At 39.9% G+C, this 27,302-nt stretch overlaps 1 protein-coding gene across 2 annotated transcripts; it reads left to right on the top strand.

The window, feature by feature from the left end:
* Positions 1-27,043, top strand: ZBTB43 (zinc finger and BTB domain containing 43). 2 transcript variants are annotated; one of them, XM_003407725.4, is made up of 3 exons: positions 1-115; positions 4,574-4,694; positions 25,098-27,043. In XM_003407725.4, the coding sequence occupies exon 3, from the start codon at positions 25,121-25,123 to the stop codon at positions 26,522-26,524; it is 1,404 nt and encodes a 467-aa protein (XP_003407773.1). In that variant the 5' UTR covers positions 1-115; positions 4,574-4,694; positions 25,098-25,120; the 3' UTR covers positions 26,525-27,043. The 2 variants fall into 2 exon arrangements, with proteins under 2 accessions (XP_003407773.1, XP_064147494.1); XM_064291424.1 differs by having other exon boundaries at positions 6-93.
* Positions 27,044-27,302: the final 259 nt, after the last annotated feature.

The following is a 27,302-nucleotide window of genomic DNA, read 5'->3' as shown; positions in this document are numbered from 1 at the left end:
CGGGGGCGGGAGGCACAGGCTGAGGCGGTCGCAACGGCGACGGATTGAACCGACTTGTAGCCGGCGATTGAGAGGTCCTCGCAGTTGGGCGATGTGAGTGTGGAACCCTTGGCAGGTACGGCGGGATCGGAACAACGGGCAGCGAGGGAGGACGGAAGGAAGCCAGGGTGGTTTAAGGATTTCTCTTCAGGCCCCGGCGTGCGCGCGCAGCTGGCCCGCCGGGCCCATTCTGCTGACGGGGATGCAGAAGCCACGCGCGGAAGGTTGGAGTCCGAGCACTCCGGGTCCGAATGCCGCGGTCTCCAGCCCGTCCGGCGCGCCAGTCGTGACACCGAGGCCTTTGGGACAGCGTCTCGCCCAAGGTCACCCCCCAGCGGTGGAGCTTGGCCGGCCTGAGCGCTTAGAAATCTCGTCCCCGTCCGTCCGTCTGCCTTACGGGGTGCTGGGTGAGCGCAGTCTGGTGGTCTCGGTTCCGAGCCACCCGCGCACGAGGCCTTGTGAGGCAAGGCCGGGAGAAGGGCTGAGCCCGGACTTCGATCTGTCTCTCCTTCCCTCTGGGTTTCACTTCTGTCACTCTTCCTGTAACCTGTTGTCACCTGCCATTTCTGTCTTTGTACTTGGACCATGTCAGCATTGTATTTCCACTTTGTCTCTCTCGAACCCATCTCTGTATCTGGATCCTGTCTTTATCTCTGTCTCCACCTTGCTTCTGTGTCTGTCGAGCCTGTCGCCGCCTCTCAGTCTTTACTCTGATTCGTGGCCTGCCTTAGTACGTGTCTTTGGCCGTCTGTTTCTCTCCTTCTCCCAGTGCCTATATCTTTCTTGTCGCTCTCCTAAATGGGTGGATATGGGTGGGGTGGAGCAGGTCTGCCCAAACCTCTGAGCCATGGAAGGTGACTCATGACCCCAGTAAAGTTCCCGGCACTGGTGACTTTGTCAGAGTGGCCTCAACTCTGACAGGTGTCAGACGTAACTAATTGTCCAAAGTAACTAAGTGTCATGGTTCAGGGGGGCCTGGCTAGCCAACAAGAGACCATCTCAGGGTCATAGTAGCTAATGATTCCTTGCCTTTTCTTGCCCATGGTTTTTCAGGTCTGCACAACCCCCTATACCCACCCACCCTCCACATCACTTTGCCCCATCCCCTTATCCCAGGATGATCTGCAGAGCTCTCAGGAGTCTGCTTTTTGAGTTACAGCTGCTTACATAGGCCTGACTACAGGCTAAAAAGGGTTCTGGCTGAGATCCTCTGCTCTAGGGGCTCCTGGAACAGCAGCAGGATTTCTGGGAGAACTGCATGCTTAGTTCAGAGATTGTGTCAGTATGTACAATTAAGTTGTGAGAAACCTAATAATTAGGGGGTTTATTCTTTGCTTTACAAAAGTACTCACTGGAGACTCCTGAAACTAACAAGCTGTTTTTCTACATGTGATTTTTAAAAATTCATTATGTAGCTTTTAGAAACATTTGATTGAAGCTATATTTATTTACTGAGGCCTGCTCTCTGCATAGCAGTGTGTACTGCCAAGGAGAGACCATGGAAGGTCCTTAGAGAAAGAGAGAGTTTAGTTAAAGCAAAAATAGATTCTTGCCCTGACTCTCCTCCCTCCACCTTCCTTGGATTCTGTACAAAAATCTGCTGCAAGTAGGAACCTTGAGGAAGATTTTACAGAAATCTTTTCAGAAAAAAAATCTATCAAAAGAAAGCTCTTAGGGTTGGAAAAATAGCCCTTTTATTATCATAACGCACAATTATGTATTTTTCTCCTGTGTTCTGTCATTGGGAAGTTTTTATGTTCTCTTATGTAAGCTATTAGTTTACCCTTAAGGTAGTTTGTCAAGCTTTCTTATTAGATGTAGCAACTGAATTACTACCATATTTTATTGAATCCTAGTGCCATTGATTATTTTATGAATGACCAAGGGAGAAAACACTGCCAGTTGAATAAACTATGACATAATGCTTTCTTGTTACTTAGACTTTGTATTTTATTCTTACTGAAAGCACTTTTAGACTTACTTAGACTTTTTAAAAATAGTATTCTAATGCATATATGTGGGACAAAGAACTTGGTTTTATGCCTTGACTCTGGTTTCTGAAAATAGGCTGACTAATTAAGGTGCTCTTTGTCTTTATAAAACATCGAGGCTAAACTTGTTGTTGATTTTGACTCGTAGCAACATCATGCAACATAGTAGAACTGCCTCATAGGGTTTCCTTGGCTGTAATCTTTACAGAAGCAGATCGCCACATCTTTCTCCTGCAGAGCGGCTGGGTAGGTTTGAACTGCCAACTTTTCTGGTAGCAGCAGAGCTCTTAACTGTTTGCACCACAGGCGCTCCTTAGGTGAAACAAAAAAAATCCACTGCTGTTGAGTTGATTCCAACTCATAACAACCCTATAGGACAGAGTAGAACGGCCCTATAGGGTTTCCAAGGAGTGCCTGGTGAATTCGAACTGCTAACTTTTTGGTTAGCAGCCGAACTCTTAACTACTACGCCACCAAACTTAAGCAAGTGTAAATAAGTAGGGTTTACGCAGACCCCGCCCTGGCAACAGGCCTCAGAAAGGCAAGGGGGATATGATGCAGTCATACTTATTTATTGATTGGATCTATCATAACTGTGCCTTAAGGCTCAAGTCATGCATATTCATTGAGGTCCTAACGACCAGGGGACCTTGGACCTCGGGGCGCTCTCTTTGGGACCTCCTGGTTCCAAGAGAGCATCCACGCACAGGAGAGGAAGTGGCACGTTTCTGGGGACCAGTGGAGGCCCTGTGCCGGGAACTCTCCCAGACCTTGCCTATGTATTTCTACGCTTGTATACTTTCTCGTTATAATAAACGGGTAACTGTAAGTATAGGTAACAGTATCCATTAATTCTCTGAGCCGTTGTAGATAATTAATGAACACTCAAGGGCAGTGAGTCAGCAGGGTCTGCCAGTACAGCATGTATTTGTGTAGACCCAGCTCTTGCTGGCTGGGTGATAGGGAAAAGCCGCCCAGGCAATCGATGAAGGGTAGAGTCCTTCTAGCTTGTGACCTAGTCCCAAAGAGAGAGAGGGAGGCTAGCTGGTGTGAAGTGCAGGGAGCTCTGCAGACTCTTGATGCTTCTTGTTCCCTGATGACCTGGCCTCAGGTGGCCAGGGATGTTTTGACCCAGCTTAGAATAGCCGGGGGTGAGGTCTGATCTAACCCTGGATGGTTAGGGTCAGAGAGAGGAATTGCCACTGAAGCAGCTGGTGACAAGGAGTGGAAATGTGGGAAGGTGAAGCCTGAATCCATTTCCAGCTAGGAATTGGAGTCATGCTGATTCTTGCCACATACAGTTAGTAATAAAGGTGGGGTTTGCCCACCTTACCCCTTTTGTGGCGTCATGATATATAAAAAGGAAAAAAGTGAAATAAATTGGTTAAAGTGTTCGTTAAACTTCTCAACATTCCAAGTCAAATTCTTCTGAATACTTTTCAGTTTAAAGTCATGTTTTTATGTCCACGTTTTTTTCCATACTGTGTCATCTTTTGTGCATCAAAAACATTGATTAGGCTCTCAGGAGTACTCTATCATGGTCTCAGGCAGTGACAACTATATTAAAACTACCATCTGGCCATCACATCTTGATTTCAGAAATTGTGAAATGTGAAACAGCGTACATCTTAGACTCAATGGAATATGGCCTGTATCATTTTCATGAACTTTTCGTTTTCATCTTATTTATATTTGCAGTTAGAATTGGAAGAGATTTTTCTCTTACTTGTCACATATTGGGGGAAAAACTTCTTTCTTTGATGTGTTGTTAATAATGTTCACAAAATAAGGGCTGTTTCTGCCTTCTGCTTTCTTGATTTGAGTTTCTGATCTTGAATTGTAATAACTGTGAGGGTGCAGATAAAAACATTTCCACTTTTGTAATGTAATAGGAGGATGATTGGTACGTGAAGGTTAGTGCCTAGAATGATACTTTCTCCTTTGAGTTCTGAAGAGTTTACCACAATGGAACTTTTGCAGTGAAAGTTGAAGTAAAACATTGAACTCTGGCTTAAAATTGAAGGAAGTTGTGAATCAAACTTCATAAAGTCGGTAACTTGTCTTTTAAAAATCCTGAAATAAGTTTTACCAAGCTCTTTGACTAAAGTGTTCCGTTAGGAGACAATAGAAGGGTATTGATCGACAGTCGTCAGGAGACCAAAAACACTTTTCCAGAGGACCTTTTACTTCTGCAGAATTACAAAGGCATTTGTCAATGTTGGTTTCTTAGTTTTGACAAATGTACCACGGTAATATACATGGTAATAATAGCACTAAGGGAAACTGGATGAGAGGCATACAGGAACTGTCTGCATTATCTTTGCAACTTTTCTGTAAATCCAAAATTATCCCAAAATAAATAGTTTATTTAAAAAAATACAAAGGCAAAGATAAGGTACAGAATGGAAGTTAATATTACCAAAAATACCAGTCTTAGTTTTCTTTCTGCCACTCACACATGTATCATTTTTATTCGTGAGGCACATGTACACAGTGAATGATACCAGCATCTCTTACGTTTTCAACATGATTTTTTCTTTCAGAAGTCAATGTGATTTCAATTTGAAGCAAAACTGAAAAATGCGTCTCTCTTCATTCATTCATACTGCTTTTTGATGATCATGGCATAAGGAACTTTAACCCAGGAATACAGCTTTACATTAGGTAAGCTAAAGTTGCTAATTATGCAATTTTTTCAATTATCTACTACAGTGGTTTCTTTTTCAGCAAAAATAATAATGTAGTTTGTCAGGCTTTTAATTGGTTTAGACAAGAGTGTTCTCTCATTTCTTCCCTTCTGAAGGGAAATATTGCACATTTTAAGGCCAATCACTGCTGTACTTTGTACTAATAGAACATCTGATTTCAGAGAATCTTCTCTCTGAAGTGAGTTTTTTAACTTGGAAATATTAGACCTAAAATTAGACCTCTGTTTGAAATGCTGACCTGCTACTTCTGAGATGTGTGACCTTGGCCAGGTCTTTTAACCTCTCTGAGCTTTAGTTTACCCATCTTTAAATTGACTGTGGTAATACAGAAATGTTGCAAGACCCAAGTTTACGTAGTGTACCTTGTGAACTAAAAAACATTTGACTAATATAAAGACTTTTGGTAGGCATGGGTTGTTGCTATTTTTGTACCAGGTACATTTGTACCAGTCTTTAAGTTTACTAAGGCAACATTTACTGTGTTTAAGTATGCTTTCTACAGTAAGCATGTAAATTACCATATGCTCAGATTAAGGAAATCCCTAGAAGACTACAAGAAAAGTACTGTTGAATCTGCTTCCTTATTATATTGCTGTCCTCTGTTTTTAGAATATTTAAACTTGATATACAGTTCATTCCTCACCTTTTTTTTTTTTTACTGTTAAACTCATCAAAGATGGAAGGTCATCTAGTTAGGTGATTCTTCGATGTGTTGGCCTCAATCCTCTGCTTAAAATAAAACTAAAAAACTATTTTTGTACCACCAATGTTCATTGCAGTAGCATTCAAAATAGTCAAAAAGTAGAAGCAACCCAAGTGTCCATCAGCAGATGAATGGTTAAACAGAATGTGGCCCATAGATACAATAGAATTTTTTTTGTGTGTGTGCTTTAGATGAAAATTTACAGCTCAAGTTAATTTCTCATTCAAAAATTTATACATACACAAAAAAATTTACACACATACTGTTTTGTGACATTGGTTGCGATCCCCACAATGTGACAGCACACTCCCCCTTTCCACTCAGGAATGAATTTCTAGCATGTATTATGACATGGATGAGACTTGAAAACATGCTAAGTGAAAAAGCCAGACACAAAAATATTGTATGATCCCGTTTCTGTGGAATCCCTAGAATAGACAAATGCATAAACTAAAACCAACCAAACCCATTGCCGCCAAGTTGATTGTGACTCATAACAACCCTATTAAAAAAAAAAAACCTATAGGACAGAGTAAAACTGGCCCATACGGTTTCCAAGGAGCAGTTGTGGATTCAAACTGCCGACCTTTTGGTTAGCAGGCTGAGCTCTTAACCGCCGTGCCACCACGACTCATAGACAAATACACAGAGACAAAATAAATTAGTGGTTGTCATGGGCTGGGGGATGGGAGAGGAATGAGGATTTATTGCTTAATGGGTACAGAGTTTCTCTTTGGAGTGACGAAAAAGTTTTGGAAACAAATAGTGATAATGGTTGCACAACATTGTGAGTGTCATTAATGCCACTAGATTGTACATTTGAAAATGGTTCAAATGGCAGACTTTATGTTGTGTGTATTTACTACAGCGAGGGAAGAGAAAAAAAAATGGGTTGCCTCCATGAAGCATAGGGGGAATGAGCTTAGAGTTGGTGTGTTTGTTTTGCAAGAGCTGTTGCTGCAGAATTTTTTCTTTTTTTTTAAATATGTATGAAGTGACAAAATTGCAAATATTTTAATTAAGTCTGAAGATGGTGAATCATTTGCTTGGGGGGTTATGAATGTATTTTATATTATAATCAGGTTATTTATTTGTTTATAAAGCTGGTATTCACTTTTATCTTTATACTATCTTACCTCTGAGGCCAGGGAGGGCCTGAATAAGTACTTTGAATTTAAGTCCCAACTTCACTACTTACTAGTTGTGTGACCTTAGGCAAGTAGTTTGCCTCTTTGTCTATTTCCTATCTGTAAAATGGGAATAAAAATGCCTAGTGTATGGGTTGTTTTGAAGATTAAATGTGATAGAATATATATAGTGCTTTGCACAGAGTCTAGCGTAATGTTTGCATTTTATATTTGATATTATTATTCCTGTTAATGATGACATTTTCCTAGTCACCCCATCGTGAAACTTCAGAGTAAGTATTGGTATCTCAGTTTACCTGGCATTACTGTATCTTTAAACAGCTTTATGGAGATATAATTCATATACTGTACAATCCACCCATTTAAAATGCACAAAGTGTTCAATTTGAAGTTTTTTAGTATATCCATAAGGTTGTACACTTACTACCACAATCTAATTTTAGAACCTTCATCCCCCTAAAAAAAAAAAAAATTACCCATTAGCTGTCATTCCCGATCCCACTTCTACCTCTAACCAACCACAAATCTACTTCCTGTTTCAATGGATTTTCCTATCCTGGACATTTCATATAAATGGAATTATATAATATGTGGCCTTTGTAACAGGTTTATTTGGCACAATGTGTTCAAGAGGCATCCATATGGTCACATATATCAGTACTTAATTCTTTTTTATTGCTGAATAATATTCCATTATATGAATACTTTATTTATCTCTTCATCATTTGGAGTCCTGGTGGCACAGTGGTTAAGAGCTTGGCTGCTAACCAAAAGGTTGGCAGTTCGAATCTACCAGCCACTCCTTGGAAATCCTATGGTGCAGTTCTTCTGTGTCCTGTAGGGTCATTGTGAGTTGAAATGGGCTCGACGGCAACAGATTTGGTTTTTGGTATTGATCATTTGGTAGACGTTTAGATTATTTCTACTTTTTGGCTATTAAGAATAATGCTTCTGTGAACATTCATGTACAAGTTTTTGTATGAACATCATGTTTTTATTTTAAGTATATACCTAAGGAGTGGAATTGCTGCGTCATGTGCTAACTCTATATTTAACTTTTTGAGTAGCTGCCAAACTTTTCCAAAACAGTTGCACCATTTTACATTCTTACAGGGAATATGTAAGGGTTCCAATCCCTCCACATCCCTGACAACAATTGTTATTGTCTGTCACTTTAATTATAGCCATCCTAGTAGGTGTGCAGGCACCTATGCACTGCATGCAGTTTGTGATCGGCTGCTAAACCTAAGGGGAAGATCCACCCAGTGGCTCTACAGAAGAAAGGCCTGGCAAACTGCATCCATAAAGATTACAGCCAAGACAGCCCTATAGAGCATTTCTGCTCTGTAACACATGGTATTACCATGAGTCAGGGGGCGACTCAGCAGCATCTGAACAACAGCAATGACTAACAATATTGAGCTTCTTTTCATTTGTGTATCTTGTTTACAGAAATGTCTATTCAAATCTTTTGCCCATTTTTTGCTTGTGTTCTTTGTCCTTTTGTTGAGTTGTAGGAGTTCTTTATAGGTACTGAATATTAAACCATTATCAGATACGTGATTCCCAAATATTTTCTCTCATTCTGTAGGTTGTCTCTTGGCTTTCTTGATAATCTGTTGATGAACAAAACTTTTAAATTTTGATGAACTCCATTTTATCAATTTTGTTTTTTGTTGCTTATGCTTTTGGTGTCGTATCTAAAACTCCATTGTCAAAAATTAGGTCCTGGACAATGGGTTGGAGAGGAATGCTGGTGAGGAGTGAGCTTCTTGGATCAGGTGGACACTTGAGACTATGTTGGCATCTCCTGCCTGGAGGGGAGATGAGAGGGTGGAGGGGGTTAGAAGCTGGTGAAATAGACACGAAAAGAGAGGGTGGAGGGAGAGAGCAGGCTGTCTCACTAGGGGGAGAGTAATTGGGAGTGTGCAGCAAGGTATATATGGATTTTAGTGTGAGAGACTGACTTGATTTGTAAACTTTCACTTAAAGCACAATAAAATTATTAAAAAAAAAAAAATAGGTCCTGGAGGTTGTGGAGAGACTAGAACACTTACATACTGCTGGTGAGAATGTAAAATGGTACAGCCACTTTGGAAATCGATTTGGCGCTTCCTTAAAAAGCTAGAAATAGAACTACCATACGATCCAGCAATCCCACTCCTTGGAATACATTCTAGAGAAATAAGAGCCTTTACATGAACAGATATACGCACACCCGTGTTCATTGCAGCACTGTTTACAATAGCAAAAAGATGAAAGCAACCAAGGTACCTATCAATGGATGAATGGATAAATAAATTATGGTATATTCACACAATGGAATACTACACATCAATAAAGAACAGTGAAGAATCTATGAAACGTTTCATAATATGGATGAATCTGGAAGGCATTATGCTGAGTGAAATCAGTCAGTTGCAAAAGGACAAATGTTGTATAAGACCACTATTATAAGAACTCGAGAAATAGTTTAAACAGAGAAGAAAATATTCTTTGATGGTTATGAGAGTGGGGGTGGGGTGGGAGAGAGGGAAAGGAGTATACACTAATTAGATAGCAGATAACTATTTTAGGTGAAGGGAAAGACAACATACAGCACAGGAGAGGTCAGCACAACTGGCCTAAACCAAAAGCAAAAAAGTTTCCTCAATAAACTGAACGCTTCGAAGGCCAGCATAGCAGGGGCGGGGGTTTGGGGACCATGGTTTCAGGGGACATCTAAGTCAATTGGCATAATAAAACCTATTAAGAAAACATTCTGCATCCCCCTTTGGAGAGTGGCGTCTGAGGTTTTAAACACTAGCAAGCAGCCATCTAAGATGCATCAGTTGGTCTTAGCCCACCTGGAGCAGAGGAGAATGAAGAACACCAAAGACACAAGGTAATCATGAGCCCAAGAGGCAGAAAGGGCCACATAAAGCACAGACTACATCAGTCTGAGACCAGAAGAACTAGATGGTACCTGGCTACAGTCAATGACTGCCCTGACAGGAAACAAAACAGAGAACCCCTGAGGGAGCAAGAGAGCAGTGGGATGCAGACTCCAAATTCACATAGAAAGACCAGACTTAATGGTTCTGACTGAGACTAGAAGGACCTGGGTGGTCATGGGCCCCAGACCTGTTAGCCCAAGACAGGAACCATTTTCAAAGCCAACCCTTCAGACAGGGATTGGACAGGACGGTGGGATAGAAAAGGTGAAGAGTGAGTTTCTTGGATCAAGTAGACACATGAGACTATTTTGGCATCTCCTATCTGGAGGGGAGATGAGAGGACAGAGGGGGGTCAGAAGCTGGCCAAATGGACACGAAAAGAGAGAGTGGAGGGAAAGAGTGTGCTGTTTCATTAGGGGGAGAGCAATTAGGAGTGTATAGCAAGGTGTATATAAGTTTTTGTATGAGATACTGACTTGATTTGTAAACTTTCACTTAAAGCACAATAAAAATAAAAAACTAGATCCTGAAGCTTTACCCCTGTATTTTCTGAGAGTTTCATGGTTTCAGTTCTTATATTTAGGGCATTGATCAATTTTGAGTTAATTTTTGGGTATGATGTAAGGTGTGAGTCCAGCTTTATTCTTTCACATGTGGAGATCCATTTGTCCCAGCACCATTTATTGATGAAACTATTCCTTCTCCATTGAATGGACTTAGCACCTTTATCGAAAATCAGTTGACTATAGATGTGTAGGCTTATTTCTGGACTCACTTCTATTCCATTGGTCTATATATCTATCCTTACACCAGTACCAGACTGTTTGTGTTACTGTAGCCTTAGAGTACATTTGGGAATTGGGAAGTGTGAGTCCTGCCTTGTTCTTCTTTTTCAAGATTTCTTTGACTGTAGAGACCCCTTGTAATTTCTCATGAAATTTGAGGATTGGCTTTCCATTTTTGCAAAAGAGGCTGTTTGCATTTTCATAGGGATTGCATTGAATCTATAGATCACTTTGGGTAGTATTGACATCTTGACAGTATTAAATTTTCCAATCCATGAAGCCAGGATGTCTTTACAATTTATTTATAAGTTCTTTCATTTTTTCAACAGTGTTTCATAGTTTTCAGTGTATAAGTCTTTTATCCTCCTGGTTAAATTTATTCCTAGGTAATTTATTCTTTTTAGATACTATTGTAAATGCAATTGTTTTTTTAATTTCCTTTTTAAATTGTTCATTGCTGCTATATAGTAACTAAACTGATTTTTGTGTGTTGATGTTGTACCCTGTGACTTTGTGGAACTCATTTATGAGCTCTAGTAACTTTCTTTTGAATTCTTTGGGCTTTTCTACTTATAGGATCATGTCATCTGCAAATAAAGATACAGCATTTTACCCAAATAATGTGCCTCCTATGTTTGTTTGCCAAGCGCTCCCTCCTCAGTGCAGAAGATATGTGTTATTTGGATGAATATAGGGTAGTTCTACTTCTTTCTGATATGGGTACCTTTTTTTTTTCCTTTTATTTTGTTTTATTTATTGTGCTTTTAAGTGAAAGTTTACAAATCAAGTCAGTCTCTCATACAAAAACTTGAACACACCTTGCTGTGTATTCCTAGTTGCTGTCCCCCTAATGAGACAGCACACTCCTCCTCTCCACCCTGTATTCCCTGTGTCCATTCAACCAGCTCCTGTCCTCCTCTTCCTTATCATCTCACCTCTAGACAGGAACTGCCCACATAGTCTCATGTGTCTACTTGACCCAAGAAGCTCTTTCCTCACCAGTATCATTTTTTTTCTTATAGCCCAGTCCAATCCCTGTTTGAAAAGTTGGCTTTGGGAGTGGTTCCAGTCTTGGGCTAACAAAAGGTCTGGGGACCATGACCTCTGGCGTCCCTCTAGTGTCAGACCATTAAGTCTGGTCTTTTTATAAGAATTTGGGATCTGCATCCCACTGTTCTCCTGCTCCATCTGGGATTCCTTGTTGTGTTCTGATATGGGTGCCTTTTATTTCTTTCTCTTACCTAATTGCTCTAGCTAGAACTTCCAGTAAAATACTGAATAATAGCAGTGGTGAAAGTGGGCATCCTTGTCTTGTTCCTGGTCTTAGAGGGAAAGCTTTCAGTCTTTCTCCACTTCGTATGAGGTTCTCTGTTGGTTTTTCATAAACACTCTTTATCTTGTTGAGTAATTTCCCTTCTATTCCTATCTTGTTGAATGTTTTTATCCTGAAAGGGTATTAGATTTTGTCAGATGCCTTTTGCGCATCAGTTGAGATGATCATGTGTTTGTTTTCCTTTGTTTTATTAATGTGGCTTGTATTATGTTGATTAATTTTCTTATGTTGAACCACGCTTGCGTTCCTGGGTTAAATCCCATTTGGACATGGTGTATAAAGCTTTTAATATGCTATTGGATTCAGTTTGTTAGTATTTGCTGAGAATTTTTCGCAAGTGTGTTTTAAGGGGTATTGATCTGTGGCGTCTTTGTCTGGCTTTGATACCTGGATTATGCGGATCTCATAGTATGAGTTAGGAAGTGTTTCCTCTTCTATTTTTTGGAAGGATTTAAGAAGGATTGGTGTCAATTGTTTAAATGTTTGGTAGAAATACCCAGTGAAACCATCTGGTTTGGAACTTTTGTTAGGAGGTTTTTGATTACTGACCCAATCTCTTCACTTGTTACAGGTCTGTTGAGATTTTGTATTCCTTCTTGAAATCAATTTAGGTAGCTTATGTGTTTGTAGGAATATGTCCATTTCATCTAGGTTATATAATTAATTGGTATACAATTGTTTGCAGCATTCTCTTATGATCCTTTTTGTTTCTGCAGGGCCAGTAGTAATACCCCACTTTTCCTTGCTGATTTTAGTTATTTGCATCTTCTCTTTTTTTTTTCTTTGTCAGTCTAGCTGGAGCTTTGTTGATTCTGTTGATCCTTTCAAAGAACCAACTTTCTGATTTCATTGATTCTATTATTCTTCTGTTCTCTATTTTATTTATCTGCACTCTAATCTTTGTTATTTCCTTCTTTCTGGCAGCTTTGGGTTTAGTTAGCTCTTCTTTTTCTAGTTCCTCAAGTGTAAAGTTAGGTTATTGATTTGAGATCTTTTTTCTTTTTTAATGCTTCTATTTTCATTTATCTCCTAAGTATTTTCTCATTTCCTGTGTGATTTCTTCTTTGAACCACTGGTTCTTTAATAGTGTGTTATTTAATTTCTGAATATTTGTGAGATTTCCAGTTTTCCTTGTTACTGATTTCTAGTTTCATTCCATTGTGACTAGAGAAGATACTGTGTATATGAGTTCAGTCTTTTTTAAGTTTCAGATTTGTTTTGTGACCTTGTGTGTGGTCTATCTTAGAGAATGGTCCATGTACACAGGAGAATGTGTATTGTGCTGTTACCATTGGGTGAAATGTTATATGCATGTTATGTCTAGTTGGCTTATAGTATTGTTCACATCCTCTCTTTCCTTATTGGTCTTTTGTCTAGAGGTAAAATCTTCTTTTCATCACTGGTTTTTAAGTGATTTGATCATGACTTGCATTGGTTTAGTTTTCTTAATGTTTTTTGTGCTTGGGGTTTGTTGAACTCCTTGGGTTTATCGTTTTCATCAAATTTGGAAAGGTTTTGGCTATTATTTCTTCAAATAGTTTTTTGTCTCTCCCCACCTCAGAGACTCCAATTACATGCATATCAGGCATTTTGACATTGTCCCGCAGCTAACTAATGCTCTGTTCATTTTTTTTTTTTTTTCTCTTTTGTGTTTCGTTTTGGGTAGTTTCTGTTGCTGTTTTCAAGTTCACTAATTTTTTCTTCTGCAGTTTCAATTCTGCTGTTATTCCATTCAGTGTATTTTTCATTTCTAGGAGTTTGATTTGCTCTTTTTCTTATATCTACTGTGTCTCTACCTAATATTTTTAATCTTTACTTTCTTGAACATATGGAATGTAGAATTGTCTCCCAACTGTATAAATCTTTGTCATTTCTGAGTTTGTTTCTATTGATTTTTTTTCCCCCTCCTTATTATGGATTCTATTTTTTCTTTGCATGCGTGGTGTTTGTTTGTTTGTTTGTTTTTATTAAATGCCAGGCATGAATTTTACCTTGTTGGGTGCTAGATATTTTTGTATCACGTAGATATTCTTGTTCTGGAACACAGTTAAGCTACTTGGAAACAGATTGATCCTTTCGAGGCTTCCCTTTAAGTTTTGTTTGGCAGGACCAGAGCTGCATTTAGTCTAGGGTGGCGTAGAGGTTAAGAGCTACAGCTGCTAACCGAAAGGCTGGCAATTCGAGTCCACCAGGCACTCCTTGGGAACTCTGTGGGGCAGTTCTACTCTGCCCTGTAGGGTTGCTATGAGTTGGAATCAACTCAATGGCAACAGGTTGGGTTTGGTTTTTTTTTTTACTGACTGAAACAAGACTCTTCTGAATAATCTACTCAAGGTTTTCCTCTCAGGAAAGCTTTCTTCTGTTAAACATTTTGTTTATTACATCTACTCCATTCATTTTGTTCTTTCTTCCAAGAACACTAATTAACCATACATTGGGTCTCTAGTCTCTGTTCTCCTATTATTTTCTCTCGCACCGTTTCATATTTTAACCTTTTCCTGTGTTCTTATAGAAGTTGCCCAAAGTGCCTTCCACATTATTGATTCCATTTTCTACAGTCTCAATTCTGTGCCTTATTGCTTGTTCAAACTTCGATTCTGTTATTAGTTTCCTTTACATCTTGTCATTAATTTAGTCTGCTGTTTTCTCATATCATTCTGCTGTCTTGTCTCATCTTCTTTTATTCAAGTCTGAAATTTTTTCTTCATTCCGAGTGGGTTGTTCTGGGTCCCTCACTGTCTACCTGAATGCTGTGAGAATCAATTCATAGCACTTAAGCTGGAGGACGCACTGAACCAGTTGACACCAGAGGTTAGCTTGAGTGAGATGACTGGGGCTGAAGCTTAGGCCTTAGGCACTCTTAGAAGGAGAGCTTAGTTTCTGTGCACTTTCTTCTGTTGGTGAAATTGTAACACCAGGGTCCTACTTTTAGTCTCTTTGGCCCAGGCGGCAAATGATGACTATGCCTTTGCCTCCTTCTTGGGCTCCTGAGCCCCACCCTCTCATGTCAAGACTTTTTTTTTCCTGGTGAGGCAGTGTACAATCTTTGGTATCCCAATGCAGCCACCTCTGAATCTTGCCAATCTGCAGAACCTGTCCCATGGCCCACCCTGGCTTTTAGCAGGTGGAGTTGCAGGGGCATTATCTCCCTTTAATTTGGCCCTATCTCCAGGTTCTTAAAAGTTGGTGATATGTGCTGTTGGTGGGAATGTAAAATGGTACAGCCACTTTGGAAATCGATTTTGCACTTACTTAAAAAACTAGAAATTAGAACTACCATATGACCCAGCAATCCCATTCCTTGGAATATATCCTAGAGAAATAAGAGCCTTTACACGAACAGATATATGCACACCCATGTTTATTGCAGCACTGTTTACAATAGCAAAAGGATGGAAGCAACCAAGGTCCCCATCAACGGATGAATGGATAAATAAATTATGGTGTATTCACACGATGGAATACTATGCATGATAAAGAACAGTGATGAATCTGTGAAATATTTCATAACATGGAGGACCCTGGAAGGCAATATATGCTGAGTGAAATTAGTCAGTTGCAAAAGGACAAATATTGTATAAGACCACTATTACAAGAACTTGAGAAATAGTTTAAACTGAGAAGAAAATATTCTTTTGTGGTTATGAGAGGGGGAGGGAGGGAGGGTGGGAGAGGGGCATTCACTAATTAGATAGTAGATAGGAACTACTTTAGGTGAAGGGAAAGACAACACACAATACAGGGGAGGTCAGCACAACTGGACTAAACCAAAAGCAGTTTTCTGAATAAACTGAATGCTTCGAAGGTCACTGTTGCAGGGGCAGGGGTCTGGGGACCATGGTTTCAGGGGATATCTGTGTAAATTGGCATAATAAAATCTATTAAGAAAACATTCTGCATCCCACTTTGAAGAGTGGCTTCTGGGGTGTTAACCGCTAGCAAGCAGCCATCTAAGATGCATCAATTGGTCTCAACCCACCTGGATCAAAGGAGAATGAAGAACACCAAGGACACAAGGCGATTACGAGCCCAAGAGACAGAAAGGGCCACATGAACCAGCAACTACATCATCCTGAGACCCCCAGAACTAGATGGTGCCCGGCCACAACCGATGACAGCCCTGACAGGGAACACAACAGAGAACGCCTGAGGGAGCAGGAGAGCAGTGGGATGCAGACCCCAAATTCTCATAAGACCAGACTTAATGGTCTGACTGAGACTGGAAGGACCCTGGTGGTCATGGCCCCCAGACCTTCTGTTGGCCCAGGACAGGAACCATTCCTGAAGCCAACTCTTCAGACATGGATTGGACTGGACAATGGGTTGTACAGGGATGCTGGTGAGGAGTGAGCTTCTTGGATCAGGTGGACACTTGAGACTATGTTGGCATCTCCTGCCTGGAGGAGAAATGAGAGGGTGGAGGGGGTTAGAAGCTGGCAAAATGGACACAAAAAGAGAGAGTGGAGGGAGAGAGCGAGCTGTCTCATTAGGGGGAGAGTAATTGGGAGTGTGTAGCAAGGTGTATATGGGTTTTTGTGTGAGAGACTGACTTGATTTGTAAACTTTCACTTAAAGCACAATACAAATTATTTTAAAAAATAGTTTGTGATATGTGGATAGCACTATTCTCTAGTTTGTAGGATTTAGGCTCATTTTTCTTATTTCTTGGATTATTTCAGCCAGTGTATTGTAGATGAGAAGAATTATATGCCTACCTTTAAGTCTTCCTCTTATACTAAGGTTTATAGTATAGTAAATATAACTGTAGGACACACCAGGTCCCCTTCTCTGAATTCTTTCTGAGTTTATAACTCTCTTATACTTTTAGCAGGCTTTACCTTGAATGGAAACCCTGGTGGCATAGTGGTTAAGTGCTGTGGCTGCTAACCAAAGGGTTGGCAGTTCAAATCCACCAGGTGTTCCTTGGAAACTCTGTGGGGTAGTTCTACTCTGTTCTTTAGGGTCGCTATGAGTCGGAATCGAGTCAATGGCACTGGGTTTCGTTTTGGTTTGGGTTACCTCGAATGACAGCATTATGCACATGTGTTTCTCAACTCAACGGCCGTGGGTTTTTTTGGGTTTTATAAAATTATAAGTTCTCTAAAGACAGTAACATTTCTTGATCATCTTTCAAATCCTCAACAGTGCCTTGTATATAGTGCTTTGTGATTTTTTTTTAAGTGAGTTAATTACTTCTATGGAAGTCTTAAGCAATTGAAACAGCAACTGTACTTTTAATATAGGTCACAGCTGCCTGTGAGTTTGCAAATATTGCTTATATAGCAGGAAAACCTGTAGGAGAGGTTTGGGTTTTACATACTACTAAGGACAGGGAATGTATAGAAATGCCACACTCATCCAAAGTTAAGAGCAAAGGTCAGGTACCTATTAAAATATAAGGACTGTTACTATGTTGATACTGTTACAAATAAAGATACATGACATTTATTTTTTGTAGAACTGTTTTTAAAAGTCTTATTCTGTTATTTAAATTTCACAGTAGATACTTGAAATCTATGAGGAAAACAATGGGTTATTTAATAAATGGTGTTGAAAAAATAGGCTAATGATTTTGGAGGGAAAAGGCCTTGATCCCAACCTTACTCCTTATACCAAAACAAACTCTTTGTAAATTAAAGGTTTAAATGCTTTTTAAAAATTATACCTGGAAAAAACTAAATACAGGCATACCTCAGAGATATTGCAGGTTCCGTTAAAGACGGCAATAAAGTGAATATCACAATCAAGTGAGTCACACAAATTTTTTTGTTTCCCAGTGCATATAAAAATTATGTTTACACTATACTGTAGTCTTTAAAGTGTACAGTAGTAGCATTATGTCTAAAAAACAATGTACATACCTTTATTAAGAAATACACTTCATTGCTTAATGCTAACCATCATCTGAGCCTTCAGCAAGTCGTAATCTTTTTGCTGGTAGACATCTTGCCTCAGTGTTGATGGCTGCTGACTGATTAGGGTGGTAGCCGCTGAAGGTTGGGGTGGCTGTGGCAACTTCTTAAAATAAGACAACAATGAAGTTTGCCACATCAATTGATTCTTCTTTCACAAAAGATTTCTCTAGCACGCGACTGTTTAATAGTGTTTTACCCACAGTAGAACCTCTTTCAGAATTGGAGTCAGACTTCTCAAACTCTGCTGCTGCTTTATCAACTAAGTTTATGTAATATTCTAAATCTTTTGTTGTCATTTAGACAATGTTCACAGCATCTTCACGAGGAGCATATTCTGTCTCAAGAAACCTTTTTTTTGCTCATCCATAAGAAGCAACTCTTTTTCTGTTAAAGTTTTATCATGGGATTGCAGCAATTCGGTCATGTCTTCAAGCTCCACTTCTAATTCTAGTTCTCTTGCTGTTACCACAGCAGGTGCAGTTACTTCTTCCACTGAAATCTTGAGCCTCTCAAAGTCATCCATGAGGATTGGAATGAACTGCTTCCAGGTTCCTGTTAATGTTGGTATTTAGGCCTCCTCCCATGAGTCATAAATGTTCTTAATGTCATCTAGAGTGGTGAATCATTTCCAGAAAGTTTTCAATTTACTTTGCCCAGATTCATCAGAAGAATCACCATGGCAGCTATAAACCCCCCACCAAAAAAAAAAAAAAACGGTTGCCATCAAGTCAATTCTGACTCATTGTGACCGTATAGGACAGAGTAGAGCTGCCCCATAGAGCTTCCAAGGAGCATCTGGTAGATTCAAACTTCTGACCTTTTGGTAGCCTTATGAAATGTATTTCTTAAATAATAAGACTTGAAAGTCGAAATTACTCCTTGATCCATGGGCTGCAGAATGGATGTTGTGTTAGCAGACATGAAAACGTTAATCTCCTTGTATATCTCCATGAGAGCTCTTGGGTGACCAGGTGCATTGTCAGTAAGCAGTAATATTTTGAAACAAATCTTTTTTTCTGAACAGTAGGCCTCAACAGTGGGCTTAAAACAGTAAACCATGTTGTAAACAGATGTGCTGTTATCCAGGCTTTGTTGTTCCATGTATAGAGCACAGCCAGAGTAGATTTAACATAGTTCTTAAGGGCCCTAGGACTCAGAATGGTAAATGTTCATTGGCTTCAACTTAAAGTCACCGCCTGCATTAGCTCCTAACAAGAGAGTTAGCCTGTCCTTTGAAGCCAGACATTGACTTCTCCTCCCTAGCTATGAAAGTCCTAGATGGCGTCTTCTTCCAGTATGAAACAGTTTCATCTACACTGAAATTCTGTTGTTCAGTGTAGCTACCTTCAGTTATCTTAGATTTTCTGGATAACTTGCTGCAACTACTATATCAGCACTTGCTGCTTCGCCTTGTACTTTTATGTTACAGGGAGGGCTTCTTACCTTAAACCTCATGAACCAACCTCTGCTAGCTTCCTACTTTTTTTCTGCAGCTTCCTCATCTCTCTCAGGCTTCTTAAAACTGAAGAGTTAGGCCCTTGCTCTGGATTCGACTTTGGCTTAAGGGAATGTCGTGGCTGGTTTGATCTTCTATACAAACCACTAAAACTTTCTCCATATCAGCAAAAAGGCTGTTTCGCTTTATCATTCGTGTGTTCAATGGAATAACACTTTGACTTTCCTTCAAGAGCTTTTCCTTTGTATCCACAACTTGGCTAACTGGCCCAAGAGGCCTAGCTTTCAGCCTATCTCAGCTTTCTACATGCCTTCCTTACTAAGCTTAATCATTTCTAGCTTTTGATTTAAAGTGAGAGATGTGCCATTCTTCCTTTTACTTGAACACTTAGAAGCCATTGTAGGGTTATTAATTGGCCTAATTTCAATATTGTGTTTGAGAGAATAGGGAGGCCCAAGGAGAGGGAGAAAGCGGGTCATAGGAGCAGTCAGAACACACACAACATTTATTAAGTTCATTGTCTTATATGGGCAGGGTTTGTGGTGCCCGAAAGCAATTACAATAGTAACATCAAATATCACAGATCACCATAACAGTTTGAAATAATGCAGGAGTTACCAAAATGTAACACAGAGTCACTCAGTGAACCCATGCTGTTGGAGAAATGGCACTAGTAAGACTTGCTTGATACAGGGTTGCCACAGACCTTCAATTTGTAAAATACACAGTATCTGTGAAGTACAATAAAGTGAAGCATAATAAAATAAGGTATATCTTTAACTCTTTTCATTTTCTTAAAATATTGTTGGAGTGGGGAAGGCCTTTCTGAGCCTGACAGAAAATGTGAGAATCATAAGAGCAAAGATTGGTTAATTTACGTAAATTATATTGTGACAAAAAAATTCCATAAAGTCAGCAAACTGGAAAAAAAAACTACAGCATAAAACAAGGGGTTAATTTTTGAATTAAAAAAAACTACCAATCAAGATGAATAGTTCAATGGCTTAAGGGGACTTCTAAGTCAATTGGCAAAATAAATTCTATTATGAAAACATTCTGCATCCCACTTTGAAGTGTGGCGTCTGGGGTCTTAAATGCTAACAAGCGGCCATCTAAGATGCATCAATTGGTCTCAACCCACCTGGATCAAAGGAGAATGAAGAACACCAAGGTCACATGATAACTATGAGCCCAAGAGACAGAAAGACCACAGGAACCAGAGACTTACATCATCCTGAGACCAGAAGAACTAGATGGTGCCCGACCACAACCGATGACTGCCCTGACAGGGAGCACAACAGAGAACCCCTGGGGGAGCAGGAGATCAGTGGGATGTAGACCCCAAATTCTCATAAAAAGACCAGACTTAATGGTCTGACTGACACTAGAGGAATCCCGGCGGTCATGGTCCCCAAACCTTCTGTTGGCACAGGACAGGAACCATTCCCGAAGACAACTCATCAGACGTGGAAGGGACTGGACAATGGGTAGGAGAGAGATGCTGGTGAAGAGTGAGCTACTTGTATCAGGTGGACACTTGAGACTGTGCTGGCATCTCCTGTCTGGAGGGGAGATGGGAGGGTAGAGAGGGTTAGAAACTGGCAAAACGGTCACAAAAGGAGAGACTGGAGGGAGGGAGCGGGCTGACTGATTAGGGGGAGAGTAAATGGGAGTATGTAGTAAGGTGTATATAGGCTTTTGTGTGACAGACTGACTTGATTTGTAAACTTTCACTTAAAGCACAATAAAAATTATTAAAAAAAAAAAAAGATGAATAGTCCAGTTTATTTATTTGAACAGAAGATATTACTGATGCTTTATAGAAAGAGGAGATACAAGTGCCCTGTTTAGAGCATGAGTCTCATTCATAATTGTTGTTGGTGTTGTTAGGCGCCATCGAGTCAGTTCTGACTCATAGTGACCCTGTGTACACAGAACGAAACACTGCCTAGTCCTGCGCCATCTTCACAATCATTGCTGTGTTTGAGCCCATTGTTGCAGCCACTGTGTCAGTCCATCTCTCATTGAGGTCTCCCTCTTTTTCACTGACCCTCTACTTTACCAAGCATGATGCCCTTCTCCAGGGACTGGTCGTCCTGATAACATGCCCAAGGTATGTGAGACATTCTCGCTTCTAAGAAGCATTCTGGCTGTGCTTCCTAGACAGATTTGTGCATTTCTTCTGGCAGTCTGTGGTATTTTCAATATTCTTCAACACCATAATTTAAAAGCATTAATTCTTCTGTCTTCCTTATTCGTTATCCAGCTTTCAATGCATATGAGGTGATTGAAAACACCATGGCTTTGATCAGGCACACCTTAGTCCTCAAAGTGACATCTTTGCTTTTTTATAGTTTAAAGAAGTCTTTTGCAGCAGATTTGCCCAATGCAATACATTGTTTGATTTCTTGACTGCTGTTTCCACGGGGGTTGGTTGTGGATCCAAGTAAAATGAAATCCTTGACAACTTCAGTCTTTTCTCTGTTCATCAAGATGTTGCTTATTGGTCCAGTTTTGAGGATTTTTGGTTTCTTTATGTTGAGGTGTAATCCCTACTGGAGGCAGTAGTCTTTGCTATTCATCAGTAAGTGCTTTAAGTCTTCTTCGCTTTCAGCAAGGATAGTTGTGTCATCCGCATATTGTGGGTTGTTAATAAGTCTTCCTCCAATCCCGATGCTGTGTTCTTCTTTATATAGTCTAGTTTTTGAGATTATTTGCTCAGCATACAGATTGAGTAAGTATGGTGAAAGGATACAACCCTGACACACACCTTTCGTGATTTTAAACCATGCAGTGTCTCCTTGTTCTGTTTAAACAATTGCCTCTTGGTCTCTGTACAGGTTCCACATGAGCACTTTTAAGTGTTTTGGAATTCCCGTTCTTCCCAATGTTATCCATAATTCGTTATGATCCACGCAGTCGATACTCAGTAAAATACAAGTAAACATCTTTCTGGTATTCATAATTAAAGGCATGCAAATCAAAAGAACATGAATAATGGATTTTTTACTTAGGAGATTTGGAACTTTTTTTCTTGTTAACATCCAGTGTCAATAGGGTATGGGGCGGTAAAAAAAAAAAAAAACACGGTCATTTACTGTTGGTGGATGTGTGACTTGGTGCAGCCTTTCTGGAAAGTAGTTTGGTAATACACATCAGATTGTCCAATCCATAGCCCTTTGACTTGGCAGTTATGTTGGTAGAAATTTACCCTGTAGATATTTATAAAGGTATGTCAAGGTAGTTATATACAAATATCCATTGAAGCATTACTTACCATTTTAAAACCCCAAACAACTGAAATTCTATCAGAAGAGAACTGCTTAAATTACTATGCATCCGTATAGTAGAAAGCTATACAGCCATTAAAAAGAATGAATTGGCTCTTTTTGTGGGACAGTATCCAAGATAATTAAGTGACAAAATCTGAGTGCAGAATAGAATGCAGATAATGAACCCATTTGGGGTGGAGTTTTTGAAGAATGTATATGATTTTTCTGATATATACGTAGATAAGTTTCTAGAAATACATGCAGGAGTTTGTTTATCGTGCATTCCTTTTAGGGCACTAGGAATAAATGATAGAAAGTTTTTGTTCTCTTTTATTACATCTTTCTATAATTTTTTTTTACATATGCATATATAATTCACCCCCCCTCCTTTTTTTCCCACATAACTAGAAACAAAATTCCACAGTGGTGAGATCTTACAGAGAATCTGTTCTCAGAACCTACATGCCTCTTATGTATATTTACTCTATGTCAGCTTTTCCTTCTGAAACTAAAAATACGTAAGTTTCTTCCATTTCTATTTTTGTTTTGTTATTATTTTAAGGTACATAATACCATAAATTGACACTCCATTCTAAAAACACTGTCTTTTAAAATTAGTATTAATTAATAATCTGATATTTTGGTATCTTAAAATAGCTGACCTTGAGAATATCAGTAGCTACATTAGCAAAGTCATTCTAAAGATTACATTAAAAAACGGGGTGTATAATCCCTTTCATATAGTAATTACTCAAGAAACTTTAGTTTCTTCCCTTGACATCTCTCCCTGTCCCTCAAAAACGACTTTAAATCTTCGTTTGGGTTGTCTGTTTCTTTTGTATTATATTTATAATACTTGGTATATAGGGATCTTTGAATATACTGTATTTTATGCAAATAACATGCATGTTACACTTTTTTGCCAGCCGCAGAACCCTCGTGTGCATTATTTTCCTAGGTGCTCTATGTATGTTGAGGGGGGAGCATTATTTGCAGGAAATATAGTGCTATTAGAGTGAGGTGACAAATAGCACTGATAAATCTATTAGTTTTTTTTTTTTTTTTTTTAATTTACTATGGGACTGTGGGGATCTCTAACAGAGTTTAATTTTGATTGCTGTTGGTAGAAATGGTCTCTAATGCTTGATTTACCCTACAAAATATATTAACAGTAATATCACAGGTAATCTCTTATTCTTTTCTATAACTTTATCTTCAGATTGAGTACATTCAGTTACAGGGACAGTATTTACTGTTGTCTTTGGTCTGTAGAGGAGCCCTGGTGGTACAGTGGTTAAAGTGCTTGAGTGCTAACTGGAAGACTGGCGGTTCAAACCCACCAGCCACTCCGTGGGAAAAAGATGTGGCAGTCTACTTCCAAAAAGATTTACAGCCTTGGAAACTGTGACGGATTGAATTGGTCCCTCAAAAATATCTGTCAGCTTGGCTAGGTCGTGATTCCCTTGTGTGATTGTCTGCCATTTTATCTTCTAATGTGATTTCCATATGTGTTGTAAATCCTATCACTATGATGTATTAAGATGAATTAGCAGCAGTTATATTGATGAGGTCTACAAGATCAGGTAGTGTCTTAAGCCAGTCTGTTTTGAGATATAGGAGAGAGAAGCGAGCAGAGAGACCTGGGGACCACCAAGAAAACAGTGCCGGGAACAAAGTGTGTCCTTTGGACCTGAAGTTCCTGCGCTGAGATGCTCCCAGACCAAGGGAAGACTGATGTATCACAAGGACCTTCCTCCAGAGAGAGAAAGCTTTCCCCTGGAGCTGATGCCCTCAGTTTGAACTTGTACGCACTAGACTGTGAGAGAATAAATTTCTCTTTGTTAAAGCCATTCACTTGTGGTATTTCTGTTATAGCAGCACTAGATGACTAAGAAACCCTGTGGGAAACCCTGCTCTGTCCTATAGGGTCACTATGAGTTGGAATTGACTTGATGGCAGTGGGTTTTTTTTTTTTTTTTTGCTGTTGTTCGTTTGGTCTGTAACTCTGAACAGTTAGACCCCCAGATATAAAGACTATCTTACCTTGAAATTTCCTTCTGTTTCACATCATCAGAAGCTCTTTCTACAGGGCCAAGATTCTGACATCAGCTAGAGAAACCCTCATATTGCAGGGCCTCAGCAAGTGTGCCCTTTTGGTGAAGTTACCATGGCACCATTGGTCTGGCCTCTCCACTCCAGCCCTTTTGGCCTCTCCACTCCAGCCCTTTTGTTCTTTGCTCCCTCCCTGAACTCTAGCCTAATGGTCTCCTTTCAGTTCCTTGAAATTGCAGAATTCATTTCTACTTCAGAGCCTTTGCATATATTTTCCTTCTTCTCACAATTCTATTTTCACATACCCCCTCAGCCCACCTTGGCAAATGTGAGTTCAATCTGAAGCCTCTTAAAAGTTCCAGTATTTTAATAATATTAATATATTCAGTGTATAAATATTTCAATATTTTCTTTGTTTTATTTGAGAATTTGTACAGCTTATAAATTCAGTTGCTTGTGGATTCTGTTCTCTCACCTACAGCGATAAGAAAAAAAGTCAAGAGTTAACAGAATGAAAAATGGTGAATGATTACTGCTTTTGGCCATATTTGTACCAGAAGCCTTATTCTGAGCCCAGAATCCTACAGAACAGTTCTAGAAAGACAAGGAGGGAATGAATGCTCTACCTCACTAGTACCCACAAGCGAGGGGACTTTTTGGAGCTTTGGAACTCGTCTTAGTTTTCTTAGTGATTCAGAAGAGGATGGAAAAAAACTTGCTTTGAGCTGTAATTAATAGTAATTTTTATTTCTCTTGTAGCACGGAACAAGATTTGTGATGAAATGGAGCCTGGAACAAACTCTTTTCGAGTAGAATTTCCTGATTTTTCCAGCACCATTCTACAGAAACTGAACCAGCAGCGCCAGCAGGGACAATTATGTGATGTCTCCATTGTTGTCCAAGGCCATATTTTCCGGGCACACAAAGCTGTTCTTGCTGCCAGTTCACCCTACTTTTCTGACCAGGTACTGCTGAAAAACAGCAGGAGAATTGTCTTACCTGATGTGATGAACCCAAGAGTGTTTGAGAACATTCTCCTATCTAGTTACACAGGACGTCTAGTAATGCCTGCTCCAGAAATTGTTAGTTACTTAACAGCAGCAAGCTTCCTCCAAATGTGGCATGTGGTAGACAAGTGCACTGAGGTTTTAGAGGGAAACCCTACCGTCCTTTGTCAAAAGCTAAACCATGGTAGTGACCACCAGTCTCCAAGCAGCAGTAGTTATAATGGTCTGGTAGAGAGCTTTGAGCTGGGCTCAGGGGGGCATGCTGATTTCCCCAAAGCCCAGGAACTGAGGGATGGAGAAAATGAAGAGGAAAGCACCAAAGATGAGCTGTCTTCTCAGCTCACTGAGCATGAATACCTTCCCAGCAACTCATCCACAGAGCATGACCGGCTGAGCACTGAGATGACAAGCCAGGATGGGGAGGAGGGGGCCAGTGACAGCGCCGACTTCCACTACACCCGGCCCATGTACAGCAAGCCCAGCATAATGGCTCACAAACGTTGGATCCACGTGAAGCCTGAGCGCTTTGAACAGGCTTGCGAGGGCATGGACGTGCATGCCACCTATGATGAGCACCAGGTCACTGAGTCCATCAATACCATGCAGACAGAGCATTCAATCCAGCCTTCAGGAGTGGAGGAGGACTTTCACATTGGGGAAAAAAAAGTAGAAGCAGAGTTTGAGGAACAGGCTGAGGAAAGCAATTATGATGAACAGGTGGATTTCTATGGCTCTTCCATGGAAGAGTTTTCTGGAGAGAGGTCGGATGGGAATCTAATTGGGCACAGACAGGAGACTTCCCTAGCGGCAGGCTACAGTGAGAATATTGAAATGGTAACAGGAATTAAAGAAGAAGCTTCTCACTTAGGATTCTCAGCCACTGACAAGCTGTATCCTTGTCAGTGTGGAAAAAGTTTTACTCACAAGAGTCAGAGAGATCGACATATGAGCATGCACCTCGGTCTTCGGCCTTATGGCTGTGGTGTCTGTGGTAAGAAATTCAAAATGAAGCATCATCTTGTGGGACACATGAAAATTCACACAGGCATAAAGCCGTACGAGTGTAATATCTGTGCAAAGAGATTTATGTGGAGGGACAGTTTCCATAGGCATGTGACTTCTTGTACCAAGTCCTACGAAGCTGCAAAGGCTGAGCAGAATACCACTGAGGCTAACTAAAAATAGGATCTGGCCCTTGAGTGGCATGCACAAAAATAAACTATGGTAATTATGCAAATCTGGGCACAGATGATGCATGCTACTTGCTATTATGAGAGAAGCTTTAAAAAAGGAAAGAAGATATTTCTGAAAGACCAGCTCTAAGCAGGCCAATTAAAAAAATCTAATTCCTCATATTTTATATATTCCAGTCCTAGCCTAGAGGAGGTAATGGGGGTAAGTTAACCCACCTCCCGACTGGCAACTTAAACCTTCGTGCCAGTTGTGATTGAGGCAAGTGGACTTTGTGCTGTAGACACCTGCACTTGGACCTGGACTCCCACCCACCAGTTTCATTTCAGGTGGCAGCAGTTTTTGATCACTCATTATTACCAGGTCATGTTGAAATTTTATTTTGCTCTTACTATAGATACTTAGGTAATGTGGATTTGTTTTGGTAGCTGCTTCACTGAATGAAATGCTACTTTTGTAAAAGCTACAAATAATGTGATTCCTAGAATGAGAAAATTTATTAACAGAGCTCTCTTGTCTGGTTTTATTCTTTCTAAAGAGTATTTTAGCTAAAACTATGGAGATTCTAAGAAGGTGATATTCAAAATATGGAACAACTACAACTTATGGTACAAGCTTCAATTTCTGTAAGATGCCACTGTCACAATGTGTTTCAGACTCTTGATAAAGCAAAGCCGTATTTTAGTACGAACATTACTTTAAAAAATTTTCTCTCTAGGGTGCGAGTAATTGGTTTGCTGTCCCAAAGCCCGTTTAATTGTAGCAC

Source organism: Loxodonta africana, chromosome 9 (assembly GCF_030014295.1).
Source record: "Loxodonta africana isolate mLoxAfr1 chromosome 9, mLoxAfr1.hap2, whole genome shotgun sequence".
In the NCBI taxonomy this organism is placed as follows: Eukaryota; Metazoa; Chordata; class Mammalia; order Proboscidea; family Elephantidae; genus Loxodonta; species Loxodonta africana.
This window is presented reverse-complemented; position numbering and strand designations above follow the sequence as displayed.